At 40.7% G+C, this 17,298-nt stretch overlaps 2 protein-coding genes across 3 annotated transcripts in view; both read right to left on the reverse strand.

Moving 5' to 3' along the window:
• LOC126272009 (uncharacterized) overlaps positions 1–8,633 on the reverse strand; it is a 39,243-nt gene extending 30,610 nt beyond the window's left edge. The window contains exons 1-2 of one of the 2 annotated variants that reach the window (XM_049974495.1): positions 8,238–8,633; positions 7,959–8,166 (exon numbers count right to left, since the gene is read on the reverse strand). In XM_049974495.1, coding sequence (XP_049830452.1) covers positions 7,959–8,166; positions 8,238–8,633 — 604 coding nt within the window. The remainder of the gene's footprint in view (positions 1–7,958; positions 8,167–8,237) is intronic. The other variant, XM_049974496.1, reaches the window with a different exon arrangement.
• The window catches only part of LOC126272006 (uncharacterized), a 216,196-nt gene that overhangs the window by 136,753 nt on the left and 62,145 nt on the right, over positions 1–17,298 (reverse strand). The window lies entirely within an intron of this gene.

A 17,298-nucleotide genomic window follows, 5' to 3' on the forward strand; every position in this document is an offset into this window, starting at 1 on the left:
TGTTTCACTCACAGCAATGTCATCTCCAACAATTTCGTATTTTAAACACACAGAAATCACGAAATCAATACTGAGGAAGTGCGCTCTTACATGTAAGTAATATTGCAGAAAAATCTTAACTTACACGAATAACAATGTCTCAGAACGTGTTGTATATATGAAAAGGAAAAAAATTGCACCCATCTGTGAACGAACCTGTGTCCTTTCGAGTAGCAATCCCGCGCGGTAACCACTTTTTGTTTATTTATTTATTTATTTTGTTCGATATAGTTCGCTGCTTTTGGTCTGGGCGGACGTCACAAGACATCAGTTCAAGTTGATCGTCGATGCCTTGACTCCCGTATTATTATTTTTTTTTTTAATTGCACAGGGCGAGCAGCTCTCTGACCGACCACGCTGAGCTACCGTGCCGGCTCCACTTGTGTACGCTAAACAACAGCTACGCGTGGCTCAATTCTTGTACTATTGTGGAGGAACGTAGGCTGACTTCGTTGCCAAACGATGCTCCGTAAGTCAGAAATGCGTAATAGTTTGGAAGGTTTCTAATATCAGGCTTCACATAATTGCTTTCCATTGTTACTTGAAAGTTGTTAACACGTTTCGATAGTTACTAACTAAACCATTTGTGGGAAAAAGTACACAAAGTCACTAGTAACGTCAGTTCACACTGCTGTAAATATACGTAATCAGAGCCGATGATTTGCTATTTAATGATCTGTAAGCCATTATTAGCATTAAAGTAACACGTATTTCGAGAGAATATTGACCGAAAACTTTTTCTTTTTGGATGTAATCATTCACAGTAACAATATAACCTAACCATATTTCTAACAAAGGAAAATAGTCTATTACGAACTGTAGTGCTACAACGATGAAAATAAATAATACAACGATGTCAAACCTTATTTTCATTATTTAAGGAAGTATTCATGATATTAAAAATGTAATTATAATTTTATTATTTTCATTTTTGTGCTCAGTCTATCAAAGACTTTCTAGTGCACGGAATAAATTAGCATTGTTTGTACTACGAAACTATATATGATTGTTAAGGTTAAGCATGTAATAATTGTATGTAAGACATTTTGTTGGGTCTGAATTTTGTTGTCGTACTGGTCGGTAGAGAAGGAAAAGTTCCTTAATCGATGTGAAGGTATAAAGGCTGTAAAAAAGAGAGAGAGAGAGAGAAAGAGAGAAGGTAAATACAAGTTATTCAAAACAAATATCTCTAAAGTGTAACGTCTTGTGATTTCCTGTAACTAAAAGTTGCAAGGTCAAATCTGAGTCTGTCCTGAATAACAGCGAAGAACATTTATGTTATCATATATTTTCTTCGTTTGATCACAGTTGTGATTCGCATGTTTCATTTTTGTTACACGACGTGTTATGAATATTTTTTTTATTATATGCGCAAAAGTGCACACAGCTTTAATCGAACCTGTGTCTTCCGGAAACGATAACTTTTAATCAGCACAATTACGCGAATACCGTCTAAATCGCAACCGTGATCGCATAAGTGTTTCCTGGACCAAATAATTCTTATAAAATGTGTATTCTCCAAAACGAGCAGCATTTTACTATCGCCAACTCGCAACAATCGAAAGAGTAAAAACAGTGCTTAAATAAAATTGCCACCTTTTAATAATTATTAGTATCCCATTAAATAAATAAATAGAAATTCAGTGGCTATCCAATCAATAAACAGAGAGGGCAATTCAGAACTCACTTTCCAACCGGATGCTTCCTCTGGTGATTCTTTAGTAACACAATCACTAAATCCAAAGCTAAAACAGCTAAATATGTTTAAAATAACAAATTATAGGTGTACATAAACCACAGCTCACCGACTGACAGGGCAACACCGAAATCCAAAACCTCTCGGTACAATTGTCGTAAAAATCGGTGGGAGGACCTTCGGTAACAGGTCTCAGAAGCTCACTGTCGAATTACTCAGTCTAGCTGCAGTGTCTAAGCTAGCATCAAAGCGTCTAAACTTTTGCTTTGTGTGGGCAGTTATCGAACGTATATTGTTCGTAATAGCGGCTAATGAACCGACACCTGGACCTTCAAATGTGAAAAGGAGCAGGAAAAGTGTTAAATAGCCAGAGGAACAGTTACTTAAGTGTACTAGACGACAGTGATTTTCTTCGTATTGAGGACGAAGTATACCACGGAGATCGTCATTTAGAGGCTGCAGAAGAATTGCAGAGTGAGGATAGCGTGGAAGCGCAGCTTTCGAATGTGTTTCGTAACAGTTCGGAACCTGACATTACAGATCACGACGATTGTGTGGAAATCGACGACGAAAAGAGCCCGACCTGTCACACGGAGATAATCCAGCTGAGTCGTGGCATAAAGAATCACATATTATGAAGTATCACCCACTTACGAAGGAAGAAATTTTTCAGATTCATCCTGCTGGCAATTCTCCTATGGATTTCTTCAGATTACTGGTAACAGACGAATTATTGCAACTTATAGTTGACGAAACGAACGATAAAGCAGTCAACATATTCTGAGCGAAAATACAGAAGAGGGATCTAGGATCTGTAAATGGAAATCTCTAAGTATAGGCGAATTACTAGTTTCGTTACATATGGGTTACGTTAAGTATCCGCGAGTACAAGACTACATGAAGAAAGAACCGGTGTTTGAGAATAGAGCAATAGCGATGAGTATAGGCAGAGGCCGGTATTTGATCATATTACGCTCTCTGCATTTTGCAAAAAATCCACTTCGAGGAAACCCAAAACAAGGCGATCGTTTATATGAGATACGACCCATATTGGATTATTTCAACACGAGAATGCCTCAAGTGTATTACCAGGGAAAAGATGTATCAATAGATGAATCAATGATTCTTTGGAGGGGAAGATTATCATTTAGCCAATACATAAAAAGCAAAGGTAATGAATATGGCATTAAATGTACATGCTCAACAATCCAGACGGTTTCATAAATAAGTGCGCTGTGTACACGGAAAGTAGTGGAGACATGTTTTTGATGGCAGAAAAGCTGCATGTTGGTCATCACATTCACTTGGACTATTATTATAGCAGTTTTAATTTAGCTACAACTCTGTTGAACCTTAAAACACATTCCACAGGTACCCTGAGATTAAATAGGAAATACACCCCCGAAGACGTTATATCGGCAAAACTTGTGAGAGGAGAGACAGTTGCGAGGTATTCTAATGGAGTTGTGATTGTAAAATGGAAGGATCGACGAGAGGTTTCCCACATTTCCACATAACATCTAAATGTTATGCAGCAAGTGACTAATGCGCGCCAGCAAATAGTCACGAAACCTAGTTTTCAGTTCTCTATATTTGTACAACAAATACTCAGGAAATAAAATGACCATTCCTTCCACCAAAGGACGTTCCACGAGATGTGTGAAAGAAACATCACAAACACACGTTGTCAAAAAGCGGGAAGCTACTGCAGTGAAGAAGCAAGTTATGACAAAGTGGTGTAGAAGTGCGCGGAACAAGGCAAGCGCACTGATACGCCACACGAGTGTACAACCTGTCCAGACACTCCTGGATATGGCTGGAATTGCTGCATAATTTCCCATGAGTAGCAAAAACGCGATAATATCGGGGAAATTCCGATTACGAAAGACAACTTCGCTTATTTCTTTTGCCATTGCATGGTTTCTTTTCACGAATACTCAGAAAATGAGGTTTTCTTTTTTGTTTTGTTAAGTCGGCTTATTTCTTATTGTGTTGTAAAGCATTCACTTCAGCTTTTTGCGAAGATAAAGAACCGAAAATGACGTCACTACTGAAACGAACCAACTACACCGATCGATATGAACGATAGAGAATAGGGCCCCAGACAGAGTTCCACATGTCGTAGTTCCTGTGTCACTGCTTGTATTCTAATACAAACGACGTAATTCCTGTACACCGATGACATTTGTTATGGGAAGTCGCCGCTTGGAATCTGCGGATATACACGATATTGCAGTTCCTACGTTGAGATGAACGGTGCAATATTCGCAGCACAGGCACCGCACTATCGTAAGAAAGGAACACGTTCCCAATCTTTTCCACTTGAATTTGACGGAATTTTTCTAGTTTCGTTAGACATCTTACGAGGTCTACTGAAATGTAGTGGAGGTTTCTAGTGTTCCATGGGAGTCCTACTAGGTTAACTTAGTATCTGCATTACATCCTGAATGATTTAGCACTTTCGTGTTCGTCCACTAACTTTAATTTCTAGTGTCTAATACCTTCGAAATTTGATACTCGATTGTGACAGCTTCGCAATTAACCTTGTTAACAGAGCTGAATATTAGTAGTGAAAGCAAGCTTTGTGTAGTAAGTGAAAACAAATTCTACATTAGTTCCCATGAGAACTTTTCTGCCCATAGATTTAATACGGCACGTTGGCTTGCTCAAACAATTTCCAGCGATGTTGAAAGCGTTCTATAGTTGATTTCTTTTATCTTGGCGGTTCGCCCATGCACACCCACACGCGGGAGATTGCTGCGTTGGCACGCGCGAAGAGGAGAAGCGCCGTAGTGTAGTTCGCAAACTTACGTACGTTTAGGGGGAGGGCGCAGTCTATGAAGTAAAGCCGCCGCGGGTGCATTAACCCTTTCGCTGCTACAGAGACGTGCTCCCCGCACTCCGCGGGATTTTGTCTTCATTGCACTGCTCGCCTGTGCAGACACATGGTGTTTCGACTGCTTTGGCACACATTGTCATTCGATTCCAGAAAAACTATTTGGCCCAAAAATTTGATTTTTACACATCTTGACTGATACCTTCCCCTCATAAATGAATGAATTTTGTTTCGATGTTCGACGCAGTTCTTGTGCAGCATTAGATGTAGTAAACCATTGCTCGAACTTTTGAAGAGGTTGCAGAGGGCAAAATCCATAGCGTATTGTTTCCGTATGGTCGATTTTAGTTGCCACTAGAAATTTCAAAAAATTTCATTCGAACGAACAAAATTCGTGACGTAAGACACTTCGATATTGTCTTTAACTAAATAAAATATGAAGCACCAAACACGGTCTGAACTCTGAACCGTGCACTTAGCAGCCAAACACTTCAACCAATAGGCTAACGCAGCTTCTCGTTTAATAGACCTCCTGGAGGACTAAAATATCACGCAGAATACCGACAAATGCTGTTTCTACGACTATGAAGTACTCACATCTCGTCGAAGTACAACAGGAAATAAGCAATTACCGCTGTTCTTTATTGCGAAAACGCGGTTAGTGAGAATGAAACAAACGCCTTTCCTTCCTATCGCCTGAATTACGAGGCTTAGTGCTCGATTGGTTTAATTAATTTATAGAAATGAAGCAATTAGAATAAAGAATGCTTTATCCAAACTTTCTTTTATAGAAAGTCTGCTATCGAGACATGGCTTTTGTTCTATTACCTTATTTATCACTGAAAATTTCTAAAACTGAAGACATTTGTCCGTGCACTGCACTGCAGTTGAGCTATGGCAACGTTCTCTGTTCATTGTTTTGTGACGTCAGATGCGGAGAACGAACCTAAGCTCGTCCGCCGTCGTAAATGACGCGCACTTCAGTATGCTATTATATGAGTAATGGATTGAAAGTAGTGTACACACAAATAGCAGCATTTTGTTTTATTTCACCAATAACTTAAAATTGGTTGACTACATGCATTATACAAATCCGTGTGCAATCAGTGCGTGCACTGAGCTCTGGACAACGGCTGCTCCTGCTCTGCAGCCGTCGGAGTCTGGAGTCTGGCGGATGGGGCGCCGCTGGAGGACGAAGACGGCGAAGGGTCGTCTGTGGGCGGCGGCGCCTCCCTGAAGAAGCGGCCCGCGAGCGGCGCCCGCGACAGCAGCCAGAGGGCTGCCCCCACCTGGAAGGCGGCCAGCGCCGTGGTGGCGCCAACTCCCAGCCGCAGCGCCTGCCAAACGTCGCCCGCTGGGGGCGCAGGTGTCGGGCTGGCGGTGGTTGTTGTTTGGGTCCGTGCCGCAGAAGATGTCGCGTCTGCCGCAGCTGTCTCTGAATCTGAACAAGGAGACACACCGAGTCACGCCAAGGCCGGCAACCAGCGTTCTCGCAGTGTGAACAACTTCGGAAGTAAACACTGTTTTGGACGTGTTACCTCCTTTTGTTTTGTGTACTGGGGGACATGGTCCTGAAAGGAGGATATAAGATGATGAACAAAAGCAAAACGAGGAAAATGGAATGTAGTCCAATTAAGTCGGGTGATGCTGAGGGAATTGGATTAGGAAACGAGACACCTAAAGCAGCAAAGGAGTTTTGCTATTTTGGGAGCAAAATAACTGATAATGGTGAAAGTAGAGAGGATAGAAAATGTAGACTGGAAATGGCAAGGAAAGCGTTTCTGAAGAAGAGAAATTTGTTAACATCGAGTACAGATTTGAGTGTGAGGAAGTAGTTTCTCAAAGTATCTTTATGGCGTGTAGCCATGTATGGAAGTGAATCATGGACGATAAATAGCACAGACGAAAAGAGAATAGAAGCTTTCGAAATGTCGTGCTACAGAAAAATGCTGAAGATTAGATGGGTAGATCATGTAACTAATGAGGAGGTATTTAATAGGATTTCGGAGAAGAGAAATTTGTGGCACAACTTGACAAGAAGAGATCGCTTGGTAGGTCACATTCTGAGGCATCTAGGGATCACCAATTCAGAAATGGAGGGCAGCGTGGAGGGTAAAAATCGAAAAGGGAGACCAAGAGATGAATACACTAAGCAGATTCCGAAGGTTGTAGTAGGTACCGGGAGATGAACAGCCTTGTACAGGCCAGAGTAGCATGTAAAACTGCGTCGAATCACTCTCTGGACTGATGACAACAACACTGGGGGAGTGTTGAAGAGAAAACTGTAAAGGGCAAAGGTATTGTGCAAGAAGTGACGAGTATATCGGACTAAGATTAATTAATTTAATACGACTCATCAGTTCGAAGGTAAACACACAGACACATCGGCAAGTCCTTGCATATCAGCAACATTCACTTTGGATATGCCAGCTGCTATTAAATCCGACCAGCTCGTATACTAACGCACAAACCGTTAACACTACCTGACGATGTTAATGCGATATGTTACCTGACACTGAACTATGAACCAAAGCACTATAGGAATGATGATGCTGACCGAGAACCAGGACTGGACCTAGCTGCAGCCGCCGACTAACACCACCCCACACCAAAGGAGTCGGCCTGCATAGTACCTAGTGAGGCGCATCAGTCTGGAACCGCGCGCCCGCTACGGTCGCAGGTTCGAATTTTGCCTCGGGCATGGATGTGTGTGTGCTGTCCTTATGTTAGGTTGAAGTAGTTCCAAGTTCTAGGGGGACTGATGAACTGAGTCCCTTAGTGCTCAGAGCCATTTGAACCCACCACTATGAAACATTACCTTTCCGTGACTCGCAGGCGGCAAGAAACCCGAACTTGCAACTGTCTTTGAGGTTTTCCGTCCGTTCTCCCTCTCCTCCCTTGGCTCTTGCCTTACCACTTTTATCTGTTCTTTAAACCGTTACCCGTCGTTCAACTTTCGACCCAATTTATCCCAGGATAAGAACGTGTCAGTCGTCAACCATAAACAGACACGTGGAAACGGAAGTCACCTAGTGAAAACCAATATGCAGGACAGGGCATTAGAACTTTGGTGTGGGCCATCACGCCGGTATGGGCGTTGAGTGGTACTACGTTATAAATAAAAACATTTTTGATGTCCGAATTCGATGGTAGGTCCAATATGAATATTTTTAAATTTAAGATTCCTTTGAGAAAAGAAAACGCAGCAGGAAATTCAAATTTTTGACGTAATAATCCACGTAATGCACAACATATATGCAACTTACTTCCAGGATAAGGACGTATTCCATGAATTTGTGAAAAATGAGTAGATGAATAGCAAGTCTTCAGTCGGTCTTGTTTCCATTGAATTAACTGTTACCGCTAAGAACTCAGCATGTTACTCACCAGAGGTTGATTCAGCTTCTACGCCGTTCAGTTGGTTCTCCAGCTTGTCCATCCAGCTGTCCACGATCTTGATCACACTGTTGTATTTGTTGATTATCGTTTTAGCAACCCTGTCAAGTCTCTTCCTGCCGATTTCGCTTAACGCTTCGGTTTTATCTAGCGCGGGGTGCACCATCTTCGCTACGTGTTGTGTGATAGCATCGTACAGCTGAAAAGGAGAAAGATTTGTTATGCGGTTTTCACGTAACCATTTCGGAGTTCACATTTATTAGCAATTACTTTTTCCGGCGACTCCTTCACTGCGGGAAATTTCTTCTCTATTACTACCACGCCTTCGCTAACTGCTTTGTCTGCGTACTGAATAATTGGACGGAAGCTGCTCAGTTTGCGTTCTGCAAGTTCGAGAACCGAAGCAACAACTTTTTCAGTCAACTTAAGTGACCAGGTGAGAATGCTGGCCTTTTGCTTTACAGAGCAATACGCATCTTTGCTTTTCTGTATGGCGATTACCACCGCTGGCCATTGTTTCAGCAGCTCCGCCATCTTGTAAGTCTGCTCTGGCGCCTCCCCAGCTGCAGAAAGCTTGGACGGTGCAGTAGTAGGTGCTGCTGGAACAGAACCCTCAGGCTGGACTGACTTGCCATCTTCAGACTTCATAACGGTTGATTCACACATGTCGGGTTGCTAAAACTAATTAAAACATACAATTACCACTCATACATTATAAAATTCAGTTACTTATAACCACCACTATTAAAGTCTGCAATGGGATCTGAGAACATACACATACCAGGCTGTTGAGAATCCAGTGATCACCACAGGACTACGTTCAGACTTGGCTCAGGCGGGGATTTATAGCACTGTGCGTTCCACGGTAGAGGGCGTGACTGTCTGACGTGTCTCACTGTTACTAACATTACCGTTAGCTCTTTCATGCACACATTTATTTTCAAAACAAGTAGCAATATTTATTCAGCATCTAGATGCCTATATGTCGATTCATCTAAATACAATACTTCAGTAGTATAAACTGCCCAACAAATTGTGTGCTATGTGTAGCGATGTAGTGCCAATCGCCCAACAAAAATATGTCTTTCGCCACTGCGCACGGGTCTAAATGCTGTTCTAATACACACGACATTGTGCAAGACGGATAAAATTTTAAAGACTGCAGATGTTTGTGGAACACTTCATGCGAGAAGTATAGCAGTATATATGAAACAAATGAGAAGCACTTTTTTTTCATGTTCAGTACGTAATGGTTTCGTGCGGCACATAGAGGGGACAAAAGTCCTCAGCCGTGTGTATTTAAGTTTATAGGTTTTGTTTCCGATATTTAACGGAATATTTAACGGGAATGACTTCTAAAAACCGAATCACCGATAGATTAGATATTAGATTTCACTTACGATGCACATCGGAAAAACGCTGAAAAACAGACAGTTGATGGACTCGTATTCATGAAACATATTACCTTCACTGTTACAAATGTGACAAAAGTCCAGGCTACATCCACAGCTTCTATTACGAAGAGGAAAGTGTAGGACTATTTTTACAGTTCTAACAGCTGGTAAATGCTTCATTTCTTATATGTCTGTTCCTGTATTTATTAGACGATGTGCGCTGATACTGCTGTTGCCTTTCTTCTTCTAGTTCGAAATTTATTTGTTAAACTTACAAATGACTCAAATGGATCTGAGTACTATGGGACTTCTGAGGTCATCAGCCCCCAGAACTTTGAACTACTTAAACCTAAGTAAGCTATGGACATCAAACACATCCATGCCCGAGACAGGATTAGAACCTGCGACCGTAGCGCGGTTCCAGACTAAAGCGACTAGAACTTCTCGGTCACTAGGGCCGGCTGTTAAACTTGCAGGGGACGCACTTTCTTCTACATACTTAATTTGAGATTCTCGTAGCTTTCGCCAATGGCTAGAACTGACATCATCTCCTTGCAAGCTTGCAGCCTCTTTCACGTATGCACCGTATTCTTTTTCGTTAAGAATGGTTTGGTGATTTTCCAACAGTTCCGGAAAGCACTTTTCATCATTACTTAGACGATTACGAAAATAATTAACTGCCAGCTGATTAAGTAACAGAATGGGGGTGAATTTCTTTCCTTGTATTAGCCACTTTGCGCACAGCTTCTCTCGACTTTCTTTTATTTTCTTTTTTTTTTTTTTTTTGTTAATTTGGGTCTTGTTGCACCTATAACAGCCAAGGTAAACCCCCGTTTCTGTTTCTGTGTAAAACCAAGCGGGATCTCAATAAATTTAAGTAAACATATCACAACAACAGCACGGTGCTGTAATCGCCGAGTTCAGTCGGTTGGAATGTGTGTAGGCTGGGACGAAAGTGGGCGGTCGGTCGGCCGATAAATTGGTGCGTGTGTAGACGACCGAAACGGTGACGCCATGGCAAAATTGCTTGCTACACCAGCTCCACATTCGTGGGGTTTCTACCGGGAAACATTTACACTAATCAGTCAGACGCAAAGTTTTAACTCCTATGCATGTACTTTATTCCGGTAGTACTGTTGAATAGTGCATGTTTGTTTTCGTTTTACTGGAGATACGTTGTTTCTGAAAAACTAAAAGAATTCCGAAATAAATGTGTCATTAAGCCTTCGGTATACAGGTGTTGCATTCCTGTTTTTATTCACTCTGCTACGATTCTTCTGAAATAATGTAGCATTTGTAATGTAGGTAGTTCGTTAATTATTATTTAATGTTGCTGGAGCTCTATTTGAAACGCGAAGATGTCAAACATAGCTAAATGCCGACGATTGTCACGTAAATTACGCTGCCTTATGAAATAGCGTAACGCCATCAAAAAATCCAAGTCCTTTCACTTTCCGTAGCAGACCAGCGTAGTCAACATAGCCGCGTCTAGGACACTTTACATTTCTCCCGAACAATAAATGTTCTATTTAATATCTGGCATAAAATTTTCTGCATAGAATATTAGCAAGTTTAGCGAAAATGTTTTCACCAATGTGATAACATTTAGTGGTTGACTTGTAATTAAAATTCAATTAGTAAAATGCACTCAGGGCCTACGTAAGGAATTTTTGTAGTTTCACACCAAATTCAGAGGTGTCCACACTGACTTGCTTCCGTCCCTATGACGGTGAGATGGTACGTTCTTATTTTTCTAACTGCTTTTTCTAGTATCACTAACAACCCCCAAACACTGCTATGCAGGTGCCATATGCGTATGGCTGTTTAATGGGCGGTGCTTATCTTATGTACATAGTTGTTGGACCTCTCTCGTAATGTAGAATAAGTGAGATATTTTGGAGACTTTGGTGGTCTTTTCTGCGAGACGTTGTTGCATGGTTCTAGTGCATGATACTGAATAAATAACATGTGGGCAGTGCAATGCAAATTTTGCTTACCCTGATACAGCGAGTAACACTCTACAAATTTCTATTACACGACATTAATGGAACCTCGATTAATGGAGTCTGCTATCTGGAACATCGATTAACTTTAAGGAAAATTTAAACCCGTCGGTAGGTGGTGATTTGGGCTGGAATTTACAAAAATTTGAGTCAAGCTTTTACGTAAAGTTTCCTTTCCAGACAAGATAGAAAATGTAGAGTAATTCATATAGTCGTAGTTAATTCATTACTGCTACTGTGCTTCATGTAGCTTTAGTTATTCACCATTCTAGAACAATAGTTTTCCAAACGCACTAAGCTGTTGATGATCCTTAAGGAAGCAATCGTATATCAGGACACCGAATGTTTAAATAAATAGGAGAAAGTAATTGAACCTAGTTTTGTACTTCGTACAACAACTTAATGTAAGTTGGATGGACATTTGTGTACTTACGTATTTAAGGTCGAAACCGAATAACTATTCGAACAGATATGGCAAATCGAATATTACAGTAATAGCAGATTCTCTCATTGAGCACAAAAATTCACCAGAGAAATAAATTTTAGGACTAGAAACGATATATAATCAAATCGCATTATTTTGTCTCTCGCTGGGTTGCTTCTAACATCGTGAAATATGCAAAGAAAGATAAGGTTTTAAATGAACTATCAAAATGTCTGTAGACTATCAACTTAATTTCCGGTGTTCCCGTAAAGAGAAAAATACATTTGTCCATGTTATATCCATTTGAGTTACTTAGTCGCATACATATATCAAATTTTGTGCCATTACGTAGTTGACTACCAAATTACGTTTAAGAACAGCAGGACGCATTTCATTGCCTGTATGACGTGGTAGTTAGATTTTGAAATTTTCTTGTAATTTGATGATTTGCGCAAATCAAAGTTCCTCTGGACTGATCAGCGACAGACCATGCAGCTACAATAATTGCTTTTGATGCCATCTGAAAATCATTTATATTATAATTAAATGTTGACAACGAGACAGATTGCAAATTAGTGATGTCGACTTTTCAGCATCTGCAATATACGTATGTCAAACAGGCTGACCCAGGAGGAATGGTCAATATATAGGGGTAGGGCAGGAAACATAAGAGCCAAAAAATACAGTAAACATGACCTCTAAAGTGCATACCTTAAGAGCAATGAACACTCGTTCATCTTCACGACTATAAAACACATTTCTACTGAACACTTAAGGTATGCATATTAGAGGCAATATTTACCAGACGTTTATGGTTCGAATGATAGGAACTATCGTAGGAATTGAAATTTGACCATTCCTTTGATTTGCAGCCACATATACACTGAAAAAATGAAGTGCACAGTAGAGAGTACTTCGGACTGTACCAGTTATTAGGGTATTCTTCTTGTTCCATCCAAGTATGAAGTGCGGAAAGAATGACTTCAGATGACTGTGAGCGCCATAAGTAAACTTTGTCCTCATGATGACTATGGGAGCGATGATTAAAGAGTTGTAGTATATCCCTAGCATAATTTAAAGCCGAGTTTTGAAATTTACAAGTAGGCTTTCACAGCGTAGGGTGCCTCTATCTTCGTGTCAGTTTGCTTAAATAATTCCTTGTTGGTCAACAGCCAGAGGAGTCTTCGACTGGACTACTTCGACAACTTGCGGGTCCCTAGTCTACACCAGCTAGCCAGCCGGGGAAAGCGAACTTCCGATTTAATGGGGAACCACTTGGCGTTCCTGGCGACTCCTTACATCTTAGGGAGATGAAGACTTGAAATTTCCTTGGTCCGACTGGAATCTGAGCCAGCTCCAATCGGGCTTCACGATAGCGCTTGCCAGACAACCAAGCTCCTTATACATACATAACTGTGGACTGGTATGGTTTCATAGCGTAACAGCTTCCCTGAGTAACCAAAAAAATGGCTCTGAGCACTATGGGACTCAAATGCTGTGCTCATCAGTCCCCTAGAACTTAGAACTACTTAAACCTAACTAACCTAAGGACATCACACACATCTATGCCCGAGGCAGGATTCGAACCTGCGACCGTAGCAGTCTCACGGTTCCGGACTGCGCGCCCAGAACCGCGAGACCACCGCGGCCGTTCCCTGAGTAACAGGTATTAGTCACCAAACAAGCGTCTATCATCTGTTGCCATATCCTAACAATAGTATTCAACACTGTACGTTTAAATTCAGAACGAACGGTTGTGAAGCTCTTGTACCTTCACAAAATGTGTGCAGTGCTTTCGTAACTGTAGCAGGTAGCCGCTGATCAAGAATTCTTCCCCAATGTCTCACGTAATACCCATCCTTTCTGTATTTTTAAAGTTTTAGGGTGCCGGTAACTTTGCATAATTTTGTATTCCTTGGCGCTCTTCAAGTTGGCAGGCAATTTTTGAATGCCGATTCAAAATTTACAAATTTGTTTCACTTATTTTGGTGTATCCGATTAATTCCCGTTCTTGGCAGTTCGCCTGTGTAGTCTTCTCTCGTAAGACCCATGGTAACGATATTCCGTAACAAGTAGAGCTCTTAGGCTAGAACACAATACAGTAATCTTGTTAGATTCGTAGTTCATCGGAGATAGTAGGGCAAACGTAATTTTGGTAACAAATGGAAGCATTAGAGTGAAAAGCAGCTACATCAAAAAACACACAAGTTATAGCTTTCCTAAAGCTTGGAGAACCAGAAGCGACATTCCATCTCCCAGAGAATTAAGACAAAAACCACGCGGTAGATTCTAGAATATGACAGTGACACAGTCACCCCGTTGACACGAGGCTATCAAAACCGGATTTCGTAAATAGATTTCCCAACACTGCACCTGGAATTGATTTTGGAAATCCGCTTCCTCTTGCCGGATTTCAAATTCCGCAATCGATTTTATCTCCTATGTGAACGCAACCGCTTTCAAACGTGTTTCTGTTGCCAGGTTACATCTTGTTTTTAAAAATTTTTGGCTAGTGTGGACATAGGATTTTTGTACAATGAAGGATAAGTAGAAATATTAGAATAAAGCTGTTTATACCTCTTCTAACTGATGAGAAATAGCGATTGTGCTGACTAAATCACAAACTCTGACCGGTTTTCCAGGCACGTATTTACTGGGCTCGCAAATGTGCTTCCTACCTTAACATGTAAACACGACAGCGAAAATCGGTTTCCGAAATTAGGTTTTTGTTTTTCGGAAGGTGTCGTCTGCAAACGTAGTGAATGTACCAACTTAAAAAAAGTTGGTATCCGATTTTGCTTTTTAAGAGTATGCCTGCATTACATTTTGGACGTTGTAATCATGATATTTGACACCGCGTGAAATCTTTGAGAAAACAATGAATGTGGGCAGTAAACAATGCTTCATGAAGAGTATAACTTAGAAACGGGAGTATGGCGAGGATTCAAATGAACTTCGAAGAGATGAATGATAAATTTTGCATTAATTTCCTAGTGCCATGCTGCATGAAATGTTTTCAAAATACTAGACAAAAAAAATTACAGAAATGTGTATAGAACAGCCACACCTGTATGCATCTAAAGATTATACATAAGTGACGGCCATTTTTTAGAATTAAAATTAAAATTTTTTTGAAGGGGTTGTTTTGCATTTGCAGTTTGCTTTACCTTGATATCCTGAAAGTGTTTGATTTTTTTATCTGTGCCTTTTGTTTTTTCAAATATAATGGTCTTGTCATTGAAAAGTGAGAATGGGGTTTTAAAGTTTCGTTGACAATGTAATCATTACATACGGAGCACAAGCTTGATCGGAAAACATGGTAAAGGAAATCAGCCGTGTCTTTTTCGAAGGCACCATTCTAAGCCTCTGAAGGGCCCTGTGGAAAATCGAAATCTGTGACTGGATGAGGTTATAACTGCTGTCCTCCCAAACACGTGTCTAGTGTTTTTACCACTGCAGCACCTCACTTGGTTAGTGGTGCTGATCTACTTTTTGTCCAAATTGTTGTTGAAATACTGAGCTCTGTTCCTAACTTTTTCGTATGCTGTAGTTTAAATTTCTATATTTTTTTCGTGAAGAATCTCTCCTCACTGTCACATCCCTCTCCCTCCCCCCTCTTCCTATCGCCCTCTCTCCCTCCCCCCTCTTCCTCATGCCACCTCTTCCTCATGCCACCTCTTCCTCTCTCGCCCCCTATTGCTCTCTCGCCCCCCCCCCCCTCTGGCTCTCTGCCCCCCACCCCCTGTGGCTCTCTCGGCCGCCCTTTCTGGCTCTCCCGGCTGCCCCCTCTGGCTCTCTCGCCCCCCCCCCCCCCTTTTGCCCTCTGGGCCCCCCTCTCTCTCCCTGCGCCCTTACTTTCTCCCCCTCTCTACCCTTCCCCTCCCCTATCACCCTTCCCACCAGCTCTCCCTTTCCCTCCCCCTCCCTTCCTCTCTTGGCTACTTCTATAGAGAGAATCACAAAGTGCTTAAAACACTTACAACACAGTGTTGACGTCTGTATGAATTGTATGTTATTTTCATTTTCGTGTAGCACCGGAAATAATTAAGATGACTTATTCTCAATATCAATGGTAAATACAGTTGTAATTGCAGAATACTCAATTCTACTAATGTGTAACGATGTTCTCTGATATGAAAGGTTGCAAATTAGAAAGTGCAACACCATTAAAGCCAACTTAATTGAGCTCTGCTATTTTCAATAGAAAGAAATGTACATTTCTTGGGCGCCTTGGCCCCAAACACTTCAGTTTTCTGAGGGCCTCTCGTTATTTGACTATTATGTTTCACATACCTTTCGTCGTTTGAAGACGCACAGTGTCACTCTGCAACACGAAGCTGAAATGCTGTTTTAAAAGTGCACCAAAATCTTGTCGGTTACGTGAAAGGCTTTGGTTGTTGTGCGAGTAATGTTAATTTGTTTTCAACTGCTAGTTTAAGCAGTCTGGTATGTTTGTGTTTAACGTATAAGACATGAAATGTAGCAAAGCTAAATGTCGCACACATTAAAATCCGACAGGCTTCGTTGTTGTGTTAAATAAACGAGACTGTTTTTTTTTGTGAGATTCGCATTGAAACCTTGTTATAGCACCAATTAAAAATCTCTGAAAGCTATTTTCTATTTACATCTGAATTAAAATTATTTTTTATGTAGTAAATCCTGATACCTGATCCGTGTTGACTGGTCCAGGTTAACACAAAAATCTCTTTCTGCAATGAAATATTAAGTCACTTTCAGGTGAAACACTTCAGCAGATAATTATCAGCGAGTGAGTTCCTATTTTTAGGCCGTGTGGCATAATACAAAACTTGAAATTATGTTATCGCCTGTAAAAGAGTCTTTGAAACAAAATCAGCTTTTTATATGATAGCTTCAAATTATTCAGTGATAATCATGGGATGCCGTTCCCTACACTATTGAAAGAGAAACACAAGTTTACACATTTATATGATTAACAATTATCATAAGAATGCTTTTTCTTACAGTATTAATGACAAACACATACCATTCTCATCACGAATCGTCAATGGCGTCGTTCTAAAATCAAGAACAAAACGAAGAGTAGTTGGGTTTTTCTCTTTCATCCTCGTTAGAGGACTCTCTCTTCATTTTTGTATTTGTTTACAGATTATCCTTGAAATACATAGTTTTTGTATAATAGTAATTTTCATTGTTATTTTCTGTATTTTACAATATTCACTGCAATAATCACAACACATCGTCTTTATGGCTTTTATCAATATTTTCGTTACTACGATTGTCTTTATATCGTCGCACTAGTTTCGCAAATTTTCACAATGTCATGGGTATGGCACATGGCACCCAAAAATGTTGTTATTTGTCCCTTAGCAAGCTACGAACACTATCCACATTTGTAGATCTAGGGTCCATTTAAAATTTGTATTATTGCATTTGTCTCTTAATTAGGCATTACTATTTTACTGGGATAAGTTGTACTAAGTTTTATTATGGCAAGTAACGTATGAGAAAATCCTATTACAGAAACGTTT

Source organism: Schistocerca gregaria, chromosome 5 (assembly GCF_023897955.1).
Source record: "Schistocerca gregaria isolate iqSchGreg1 chromosome 5, iqSchGreg1.2, whole genome shotgun sequence".
Lineage (NCBI taxonomy): Eukaryota > Metazoa > Arthropoda > Insecta > Orthoptera > Acrididae > Schistocerca > Schistocerca gregaria.